Genomic DNA, 11,607 nt, shown 5'->3' on the forward strand with positions numbered 1-11,607 from the left:
TGGTGGAACCCCATCTCTACTAAAAATACAAAATTTAGCTTGGCACAGTGGCACGCGTCCATAATGCCAGCTACTCGGGAGGCTGAGGCAGGAGAATCGCTTCAACCCAGGAGGCGGAGGTTGCAGCGAGCCGAGATCACGCCATTACACTCAAGCCTGGGCAACAGACTTTGTCTCAAAAAACCACCACCAACAAAAAACACTGGACCAGGGCTGCCCCAGGGCCAGCAGCGCCTGGGTGCTGCTTGTTGAAAATGCAGCTCTCAGCTCCTCCATGCCGCAGCACATCAGGACCTGCCTGCACTTCAGATTGAGAAGGCCTGGCCTAGAGGATGGTGGGTCTGGCCTGATGGGCTGAGAGACGGTGCTGGGAGCAATTCCTGGGGCCTCTTTGCCGACAATTTGGTGAGACTAGTGGATTCGATCAGAGCATCTCTGAGCCCCCATTGCCTCCTTGTTTCTCTGCCCGTAGTAGAAGAATTTCTCTGAAATTACTGGATGAGTTTCAGTCATACTTTCACATGGGCACAATTTCACATTCAAGCTCCTTATCCAAGGCTAATTTTATATTATGTTAAATCACTTGTTTTTGTTCTCACGGCTTCCTGCCTGCTATAGGCATAATTACGAGGAAGTAGAACTTCTTCAGCAGCACGCGCACACGCGTTCCAAAATAGGAGCAAATGCGCTCTAAACGCAGGAAAAGACCTGAAGCTTTAATTAAGGAGTTAAATCCAATCCCAAAGCGCTTTTGTGGGCACTGATTGCTCCAGCTTCTGCGTCACCGCGTGACGGAAGAGGATCCAGGCATTAGACACGTATAGACACAAAAAACAGCTGGAGATTCAGCTTAAAATACCCACCAAGCTCCAGAGAAGGGACCCGAGTCCCCAAAACATTGATTCAAGGCTGCCAGGAGGAAGAGCAGCAGCAGAGTGGGACAGAAGCTCCAGTCAGCCCCCAGGATGCCGCTGCCCCCTGGCCTCCTGCTGCTGCTGCTCTCCGGGGCCACAGCCACTGCGGCCCTGCCCCTGGAGGGCGGCCCCATCAGCCCAGACAGCGAGGTGAGTACAGACGCAATGTGGCCACACACTTGCCCACTCTCTTTTTGGGTTTTTGGCCTGCATGGTGAGTGTGTGTGTGTGCGTGTGTTGGATTTCACAGCTTGGACAGGACACAGGGCTGAACTTCGTAGTGTTCTCGGTGGGCCCAACGTACTGGGATGTCCCGTTCAGACTGCTGATCTTCACATACCTGTCCCAACCCATGAAGCATGTTGGAAGCCAGCACAGCTCAAGGAGAGCCCTTCATGCCAGTGCCCCTCTCCGCTGGGTATCTGGGAAAGGTGAAACGAGTGTGCTAGTCCACTAAGGGCAGGCGTAGAGCTGCCACAGTCCTTGTTCGTCACCCGGACTTCCAGAGCCTTCGGATTCTACACAGCACAGGCTCCCACTGGCTCAGAGTAATTGGTGAGGATTTATAACTTCATTAGGTGATTGATTGCTCTTTTTTCCATTTTGAAAAAGTTCCAAGAAAGAGTGTATAAAGTTGACCATTAAAAATGGATTTTTCTCCAAAATTACCAGATGAGTTTCAGACAGGTCATTTATCAGCAGTTTATTCCTAAAAGCTTTCTAAGGAACTTGAAAAGCCAGAATATAACGTTTCAGTCCCATCTGTCTCAGAAGGCAACTTGCGGACATCCAGGAGTGTGGCCAAAGGTGGGGAATGAGTACATTAGCCCGCTCTACCTTGGGGCTTCTTAGCTGCCAGTCACTTGGGGGAGAATGGCAGGTTTCCTGACCTCTTCTAATTAAGGACCTCAGCAGAGAGTATGGGGCAAAACCACCAGGTTTTTTTCCTTGACTTAAAATGACCAACTTTTCCTTTTCTCTAATTAGAACAATTTCTTTAAGGTATTCTCTTCACTTTCTCATCTTCATCCTTTAAATGGAAATGGGGCTTATTGCTATGGAGCATCTTTTCTTTTTTCTTTTTGAACTTATTTATTTTTAATACTTTTCTTTTCTCCAAGGTATTCTTCTAGGTCTTTTTTTTTTAAGTAAGGAGGAGATTGCGTATCTTTGCTTACTGCCTGAGCCAGATGGCTGAGTTTTCTTTCCTTTGCCATCTGCTTCTCTTTAAAAGCATATGCAGGAAGCAACAGAAATGAAGAAAAGCAGCCTCCTGACGTTCCTCGCTTGGTGGTTTGAGTGGACATCCCAGGCCAGCGCCGGGCCCCTCACAGGAGAGGAAGCCAGGGAGGCGGCCAAGCGGCAGGAAGGCGCGCCCCTCCAGCAGTCCACGCGCCGCGACAGGACGCCCTGCAAGAATTTCTTCTGGAAGACCTTCTCCTCCTGCAAATAAAACCCCACCCGTGATTACTGACGCAGGTGTAATGACGAACCCAAATAAAATGTATTAAGCAGCGGTGATCTTTCCTCTTCTTCCCATTTGAAAAGTATTTTTTATTTAAATTCCAATAATTCCCAATACTTACATGTTTTGAGTAATTTGGAACCCGAAGTGAACATCTTTGAGAAAGATTTTTTTGTGGTTTTACTCGACTGTGCTCAGTGCAGCCACTGGGTTTTCCTTTTGACATTCGTTACGGTGCTGGGAAGCTCTGTCTTTGATTTAAAATAAAATAGCCAAAGAGTACATAATTAAGAGTTCAGAATAACATCTTATTTCAGTTTATGAATTGATATGAATTGTCTTAATTTAAAAAATATTTCTCACATTAAAAGCAAATTTTTAACATCAGGCTCGAAGAGCAAAATGATTATTCCTCATGTTGTAGCTGAAATTAATTTTAAAACAAATATTAAACAGAAAATATGCTGACGTGCCTATGAAAGTTATACTTGAATTTGCTGTTATGTACCATTTTAATTAGTAGCTTAATGGGTTGCAGTTCTTTTCATGGATTATAGCTTCACATTTGCTTTGGGAGGAATTAAGTCTACTTAGAGAAATGTTCTTTCAAACCAGACACGGTGGCAGTGAGCCCTGCTGCCGCTCAGCTGTCACCTGCTCGCCGCAGCTTCTAGTACCAGGACCTGTCCCAGGTCTCAGTATCTGGATTTTGTTCAGTGACAGTCATATGATTTACATGTATAATTGTCACATTCGTGTCCCTATTCCTCAGTGTTCTCAGTGAATAATGGCAAAACGGGACAATTCCATTTTTGTGATGTAGCATAGCCATTGAGCCCCCACGTGGACCAGGCTCTGGGTCTGCTCAGTGAAATTAGGGGTAAAGAAATCATGCAAGTCTAAAAGCTTTCTCAAGTTTCAGTTCTCCCCACAGCACCAAAATCCTTGCTTAATGACACATACTGTTTATGACTCTTAAGTCACAGACTCTAAAGGAGACTTCCAGCATGAAGCTTTTTCTTTTCTTTTCTTTTCTTTTTTTTGAGATGGAGTCTCCCTCTGTCACCCAGGCTGGAGTTCAGCGGCACGATCTCCGCTCACTGCAACATCTGCCTCCCATATGTGATTGTCCTGCCTCAGCCTCCCAAGTAGCTGGGACTACAGGCATGTGCCACCATGCCCAGCTAATTTTTGTATTTTTAGTAGAGACGGGGTTTCACCATGTTGGTCAGGATGGTCTCGATCTCTTAACCTTGTGATCTGCCCACCTCGGCCTCCCAAAGTGTTGGGATTACAGGCGTGAGCCACTGCGCCCGGCCTTTTTTTTTTTTTTTTTTTTTTTTTTGAGATGGAGTTTTGCCTTTGTTGCCCAGGCTGGAGTCCAATGCCGCTGTCTCTGCTCACTGCAACCTCCGCATCCCAGGTTCAAGTGACTCTCCTGCCTCAGCCTCCCAAGTAGCTAGGACTACAGGCATGCACCACCACACCCGGCTAACTTTTGTATTTTTAGTAGAGACATAGAGATGGGGTTTCGCCATGTTGGCCAGGCTGGTCTTGAACCCCTGACATCAGGTGATCCACCCGCCCTGGCCTCCAAAAATGTTGAGATTACAGGCGTTAGCCACTGCACCTGGCCAATTTTTCTATTTTTAATAGAGACCTGGTTTCGCTATATTGGCTAGGCTGGTCTTGAACTCCTGACCTCAGTTGATCCACCTGCCTCAGCTTCCCAAAGTGCTGGGATTAGAGGCGAGAGCCACTGCACCTGGCCATGAAGGTTTTTAAGATGCGAAACTTGATTGGGAAAACCAGCAAAGGCTGGCTGGAGGACATGGGAATATTCTCTTCTCTGGACACCAGGGGAGCAGACTCCCCGAGAATGACTGCTTACCATTCCGTTCTGTTTTCTGCAGAGCTGAGCTCATATTGATAATTACTAGCTGAATAAAGTATAAAGTGATGGAAGAGACTCAATAGTATCCACGTTTCCAAGCACAGCAGCTTTAGGAGAGCAGTAACTGGGTCAGTGCACTGGTGGAAGAAGCCTGCCTGGAAGGCCAGCTAACCTTCAGAACTTTGTCTTTTAAGATTTTTCAGCCGGGCACAATGGCTCACGCCTATAATCCCAGCACTTTGGGAGGATGAGACAGATGGATAACCTGAGGTCAGGAGTTCAAGACCAGCCTGACCAATGTGATCAAACCCCGTCTCTACTAAAAATACAAAAATTAGCTGGGTGTGGTGGCATGCGCCTCTAATGCCAGCTACTCGGGAGGCTGAGACAGGAGAACCGCTCGAACCTGGGAGGCGGAGGTTGCAGTGAGCCAGCCATTGCCATTGTACTCCAGCCTGGGCAACAAGAGCAAAACTGTCTGAAAAAATTTTTTTTTTTTTCTAGAAGAAAGCCATGCTCATTGTTTTTCAGTTTTTAAATTGGTGTCAGCTGAGCATGGTGGTTCATGCCTGTAATCCCAGCACTGTGGGAGGCCAAAGCAGGCAGATCAATTGAGGCCAGGAGTTCAAGACCAGCCTGGCCAACATGATGAAACCCTGTCTTTACTAAAAACACAAAAATTAGCCAGGCATGGTGGTGCATGCCTGTAATTCCAGCTACTTGGGAGGCTGAGGCAGGAGAATTACTTGAGCGTGGGAGGTGGAGGTTGCAGTGAGCCGAAATAACGCCACTGCACTCCAGCCTGGGTGACAGAGTGAGACTCTGTCTCAAAAAACAATAAAAATAAAAAACAGACCAGGTGCAGTGGCTCATGCCTGTAATCCCAGCACCGTGGGAAGCTGAGGCAGGTGGATCACCTGAGGTCAGGTGTTCACGACCAGTCCAACGTGGTGTAACTGTCTCTACTAAAAATACAAAAAATTAGCCAGGCATGGTGGTGCACACCTGTAATCCCAGCTACTCTGGAGGTGGAGGCACAAGAATTGCTTGAACCTGGGAGGTGGAGGTTGCAGTGAGCCGAGATTGTGCCACTTTCATTCAAGCCTGAGTGCAGTGAGTGGAGTGAGACTTCGTCTCAAAAAAATTTAAAAAACCAATCAATAAATAAATCGGGGATTTTACCTTTTAACTGAGTAGTTATCTGTAGGATAATGAGGCTCTACTAGTGATACTGCCAGGAAATTCATCAAGTCTTAGCCTACCTTATTTCAGGGGACTTAATACAATGTTAACTGGCGTCAGCTGCATGTTAGACCAGATGAATATGCTTGTAACTAATAAATCAGGGTAAAATGGTAATTTCCCACCATCAGGTTTTCGGTGGATTTCTCTGTAGTTCAATGTAGTCAGGTATGTAGATCTGGGTATTCAGGCCCTGGACAATTTCAAGTTCATTCTCTTGTTATTCTGTCCAGGATTTGGCACCAGAACAGCTCCTCACCTGGTGAGGAGGAATGAAGGATGACAAGCACTCATAGTATTCGTATTTCAGGGCTGACAGCAAAGGATTCCAGGCTTTAGGAAACTTAGACTGGGAAGCTCAGGGGAGATACTTACCTTGATTTAAGCAGCACCTGTTGAAGGGGCCGTCCATCTTAAAAACAGTAGCATCTTCAGTAGAGAGATAGGTTTCACTTGGAATGTATTTGGCTGTTCTTGTGTTGCTATAGACAAATACCTGAGACCGGGTAATTTATAGAGAGAAGTTTAATTGACTCATGGTTCCATAGACTGTACAGAGGCATGGCACCAGGCATCTGCTCAGTTCTGGTGAGGCCTCAGGAAGCTTCCAATCAGTACAGAAAGCCAAGTAGGACCCGGTATATCACACAGTGAGAGCAAGAGCAAGAGAGAGACTTGGGCTGGGCGGCGGATGCCACACACTTTTAAACAACTGGATCTTGGAGAAGTTGCTACTTTCAGGAGCAGCACCAACCCATGAGGGATCCGCCCCCATGATTCAAGGTCCAGATCACATCCAAGGTCCTTAGAAACCTCCCACTAGGCAGGCCCCACCTCCACCCACCTCCAGCACTGGGGATTACATTTCTTTTTTTTTCTTGAGATGGAGTCTTACTCTTTCACCCAGGCTGGAGTGCAGTGGTTCGATCTCAGCTCACTGCAACCTCTGCCTCCCGGGTTCAAGTGATTGTCCTGCCTCAGCCTCCCCAGTAGCTGGGAACACAGCTACAGGGATGAGCCACTGTGGTACCAACCCAGGCCTATTTCTAACTTCCTATAATGCTAGTAAAAACAGTAATTTCTCTTTCCCACTTTGCATTTGTAATTTAAAAACCTGTTTGTCTTATTAAAATAATAACAGTCTGGAGGAAAAGCTAGGATTTTGGGGGTGATAGTTCCTATAACATGATACTGAAAAACACAGCCGGGTGTGGTAGCTCATGCCTGTAATCCAAGCACTTTGGGAGGCCAAGGCTGGCGGATCACCTGAGGTCAGAAGTTTTGAGACCAGCCTGGCCAACATGGTGAAACCCTGTCTCTACAAAAAATACAAAAATTAGGCCGGGTGCGGTGGCTCACGCCTGTAATCCCAGCACTTTCGGAGGCTGAGGTGGGCGGATCACAAGGTCAGGAGTTCAAGACCGGCTTGACCAACATGGTGAAACCCTGTCTTACTAAAAAAACAAAAAATTAGCCAGGTGTGGTGGTGCGCGCCTTTAATCCCAGCTACTCAGGAGGCTGAGGGAGGAGACTCGCTTGAACCTGAGAGGGGGAGGTTGCAGTGAGCTAAGATCATGCCACTGCACTCCAGCCTGGGCGACAGAGCAAGACTCTGTTTCCAAAAAAAAAAAAAAAAATTAGCTGGGTGGGTGTGGTGGCACACCTTTGTAATCCCACTTACTTGGGAGGCTGAGGCAGGAGAATTGATTAAACCTGGGAGGCGGAGACTGCAGTGAGCTGAGATCGGGCCACTAGCCTGGGCAACAGAGCAAGACTGTCTCAAAAAAAAAAAAAAATTGAAGAAAATCCAGAATCTATGCATTAACCTGTTGGTTCATTTCCTTGTAACCTTGTAATTGCACAAGTGTTGTCAATATAATTTGAGCAGGTTGCCAGCTCTAAGGTTCTGTAATCTGAAAATGCAGTGCAGCTCCTGGGAAGGGCATCTGTTCCCCTGGCTGGAGGCTCTCAAACAGAATGGAGGCCCTCACTGTCAGAACTGTTGGGAGGACTCAGGCAGTGGATGCAGGTTCAGACTAGATCATGTCCAAGGTCCTTAAAAACCACAAGGTGTGGGGTTGGGCATGGTGGCTCACGCCTGTAATCCCAGCGCTTTGGGAGGCTGAGGTGGGTGAATCATGAGGTCAGGAGTTTGAGACCAGCCTGCCCAATATGGCGAAATCCCATCTCTACTAAAAGTACAAAAATTAGCTGGGCGTGGTGGTGGACACCTGTAGTCTCAGCTACTCAGGAGGCTGAGGTAGGAGAATTGCTTGAACCTGGGAGGTAGAGGTTGCGGTGAGCCAAGATCACATCACTGCACTCCAGCCTGTGCGACAGAGCCAGACTGTCAAAAACAAAACAAAACAAAACTGCAAGGTGTGGCCAGGCATGGTGGCTCAAGCCTGTAATCGCAGCAATCTGGGAGGCTGAGGCAGGTGGATCACCTGAGGTCAGGAGTTCGAAACCAGCTTGCCAATATGCTGAAACCCTGTCTCTACTAAAAATACAAAAAATTAGCCGGGCTTGGTGGTGCACACCTGTAACCCCAGCTGCTTGGGAGGCTGAGGCAGGAGAATTGCTTGAACGTGGGAGGCGGAGGTTGCAGTGAGCTGAGATTGTGCCGTTGCACTCCAGCCTGGGCAACAAGAGTGAAACGCCATCTCAAAAAACGAACAAAAAACCCACAAGATGTATAAGATGCAGCCAAAATGATTTAAGACAAAACTCCACAAACAAAACGGACAAAAACTCTGAAGGTGAAAAAAAAAAAAAAGCTTGAACAGGTAATTAGGAAATTAAACAACTAAATAATCTGGTTATTAAAAGGTACTTAGTAATTCTTATAGATACAGGTTTTTTCTTTTTCTTTACGGACTACTATTATTTTATTCCTATCTCTCTGGAAAATGAAAAATCCATTAGTTTTTTTCTTTTGCTTTTACCCAGAAATTAAAGGTTGGTAAGTGGTAATTAGCATAGCTCTTGTCAAAGCCAATTGCCTAACGAGGACCGACACTTGACTTAAGTTGAAAGAACGGAAGAAGGCTAATGTGGAGTTCATTAGTTTCAGCCGCTTTCTTTGACATTCTTTTTCCCTACCATGAGAACAGGCATGCCCTGCTCTCGCTCACTCCTATTTTTAGAGGTATGGCTCTGCGCCTCCGTTTCTGTTCTGTAAGGCTGGAGGCACAGTGGTTATAGGGAAGGTAAGTGGTACTGGGGCACTATGTTTGTGACCACATTCATTACACATCTGGGCTAGAGTTTGCAGACTAAGATCTTTGCCCTACTGACTCTTTGACAGAGGACTCCTGCACTCCAGCTGTCTGCCCCTGGGAAATGAAAGAGAACCACTCTCCACTGTTTACTATATGGTAAGTACTATGATCTTTCTCATTACAGTACTTCATTCCTTTTTTGGGGGGGACTGGATTATTTATTTTGAGACAGGGCCTCACTCTGCCACCCAGGGTGGAGTACAGTGGCACGATCATAGCTCATTGCAGCCTCGAACTCCTGGGCTCAAGTGATCCTTCTGCCTTAGCTGCCTGAGTATCTAGGATTACAGGCGTGTGCTACACCCGGCTAATTTTTATTTTTTAAATTTTTGTAGAGATGGGGCCTTGTTATGTTTCCCAGGTTGGTCGGTTCATTTAGGCCGGGCGTGGTGACTCACCACCTGTAATCCCAGCATGTTGGGAGCCCATGGCAGGTGGATCACTTGAGGTCAGGAGTTTGAGACCAGCCCGGCCAACATGGTGAAACCCTGTGTCTACTAAAAATACATTAAAAAAAAAAAATTAGCCGGGCGTGGTGGTGGGCACCTGTAATCACAGCCACTCTGGAGGCTGAGGCAAGAGAAACACTTGAACCTGGGAGATGGAGGTTGCAGTGAGCCGAGATTGTGCTACTGCACTCCAGCCTGGGGAAGAGCGAGGTCTCAAACAACAAAACAAAACATAGCACTTCATTTAACCCTTTCAAGCTTGGGACTTTAGACTAACTAGGACGTTAGACTCCATCCAGTTTGTCTGAGTCCCAAATCCACGGTACTTTTTGCATGATCCTATCCAGTTCAGCCTCTTGGTGGGTTCGCTTCAAGTATAGAATACCAATACCAACAGCCAGATGAGTCAACGAAAGCTCTGTGTGTTTCACAGAAATAAGGAAAATATTTTGGCTGCGTGTGGTGGCTCATGCCTGTAATCCCAAAACTCTGGGAAGCTGATGTGGGAGGATTGCTTGAGGCCTGGAGTTCGAGGCCAGCCTGGGTAACATGGTGAGTTTTAATGTCCCCTGGATTTCCTAGGAATGTAGGTACGTTTACCGTTGTGGGAAATCCCGTTACTGAGGGCAATGCTGCTGGTGGCATTGGAGCTGACAATCACTGTGCCCATGTGCCAGCCAGCCTGCCAGATGCGTGGCGATTCTGTCAGTGCAAGCATCTGACAGTTGCTTTATTGGAAATTATTTTCCTTTAAATAGTACATTCCTGAAATAGTACATTTGGGGCATTATATTGATGCTGCTGTAAGGATGAGTGTAGGTAGATTATCAGCGATGGCTTCTACTAAGGGATAGTGAAGGAGGCATTACAAAATACGCTATGAAAAGGGAAACGTTGGGGCTGGTGAGAACCGTGGCGGGCACTGGAACAGGATGCTGAATAGACCTAAGCTCACCTTGAATCACAGGGAAAGGAAACAGTTGTTTTTGTTCTGTTTGTTTTCTGTACCCCTATCTTTTTTTTTTCTTTCTTTTTTTGAGACGGAGTTTCGCTCTTGTTACCCAGGCTGGAGTGCAACGGCGCGATCTCGGTTCACTGCACCCTCCGCCTCCTGGGTTCAAGCAATTCTCCTGCCTTAGCCTCCCGAGTAGCTGGGATTACAGGCATGCGCCACCATGCCCAGCTAATTTTTGTATTTTTAGTAGAGATGGGGTTTTACCATGTTGACCAGGATGGTCTTGATCTCTTGACCTCATGATCCACCCTCCTCAGCCTCCCAAAGTGCTGGGATTACAGGCGTGAGCCACCGTGCCCGGCCCTGTACCCCTATCTTTACCCTAGGACTTACTGTGATCGTTTTTTTTTTTTTTTTTTTGACAGAGTCTCGCTCTGTTGCCCAGGCTGGAGTGCAGTGGCATGATCTCGGCTCACTGCAACCTCTGTCTCCCAGGTTCAAGTGATTCTCCTTCCTCAGCCTCCCGAGTAGCTGGGATTACAGGTGCCCACCACTACGCCTGGCTAATTTTTGTATTTTAGTAGAGACAGGGTTTTGTAGTGTTGGCCAGACTGGTCTTGAACTCCTGACCTCAGGTGAACCTGCCTTGGCCTCTCAAAGTGTTGGGATTACAGGCGTGAGCCACCGCGTCTGGCCTATTGTGATAGTTCTGTCTTTCTTTTATTGTGTGTGTGTGACAGAGACTCACTCTGTTGCCCAGGCTGGAGTACAGTGGTGCAATTTTGGCTCACTGCAACCTCTGCCTCCTGGGTTCAAGCTATTCTCATGCCTCAGCCTCCCAAGTAGCTGGGACTACAGGCGCGTGTCACTACGCCTGGCTTATTTTGTGTATTTTTAGTAGAGATGGGGTTTCACCAGGTTGGCCAGGCTGGTCTCAAACTCCTAACCTCAGATGATCCATGCACCTCGGCCTCCCAAAGTGCTGGGATTATAGGCATGAGCCACTGCACCCAGCCTATTGTGATTTTTTTTTTTTTTTTTTTTTGAGGCGGAGTTTTGATGTTGTTCTCACCCCAGACTGGAGTGCAATGGTGCGATCTCGGCTCACTGCAACCTCCGCCTCCTGGGTTCAAGCAGTTCTCCTGCCTCAGCCTCCCGAGTAGCTGGGATTACAGGCGTGCCCCACCATGCCCAGCTAATTTTTGTATTTTTAGTAGAGACGGGGTTTCACCTTGTTGACCAGGATGGTCTCGATCTCTTGACCTCTTGATCCACCCGCCTCGGCCTCCCAAAGTGCTGGGATTATAGGCATGAGCCATCGTGCCCGGCCGGTATTTCTTTACTTAATAACTAACCAATGAATCTCTTAATAGCATTCTGTTTTGCTCTAAGCATGCATAAAATATG

General features: G+C 47.2%; 1 protein-coding gene across 1 annotated transcript; it reads left to right on the plus strand.

Moving 5' to 3' along the window:
• The first annotated feature begins 401 nt into the window (after window positions 1–401).
• Window positions 402–2,844, plus strand: CORT (cortistatin). The gene is made up of 2 exons (XM_012473613.2): window positions 402–1,064; window positions 2,149–2,844. Exons 1-2 carry the CDS (start codon window positions 966–968, stop codon window positions 2,365–2,367), a joined length of 318 nt encoding a protein of 105 aa, XP_012329036.1. The 5' UTR covers window positions 402–965; the 3' UTR covers window positions 2,368–2,844.
• Window positions 2,845–11,607: the final 8,763 nt, after the last annotated feature.

The sequence above is a fragment of the Aotus nancymaae genome, unplaced genomic scaffold (assembly GCF_030222135.1).
Source record: "Aotus nancymaae isolate 86718 unplaced genomic scaffold, 86718_ANA_hifiasm-v0.15.2.pri h1tg000053l, whole genome shotgun sequence".
Lineage (NCBI taxonomy): Eukaryota > Metazoa > Chordata > Mammalia > Primates > Aotidae > Aotus > Aotus nancymaae.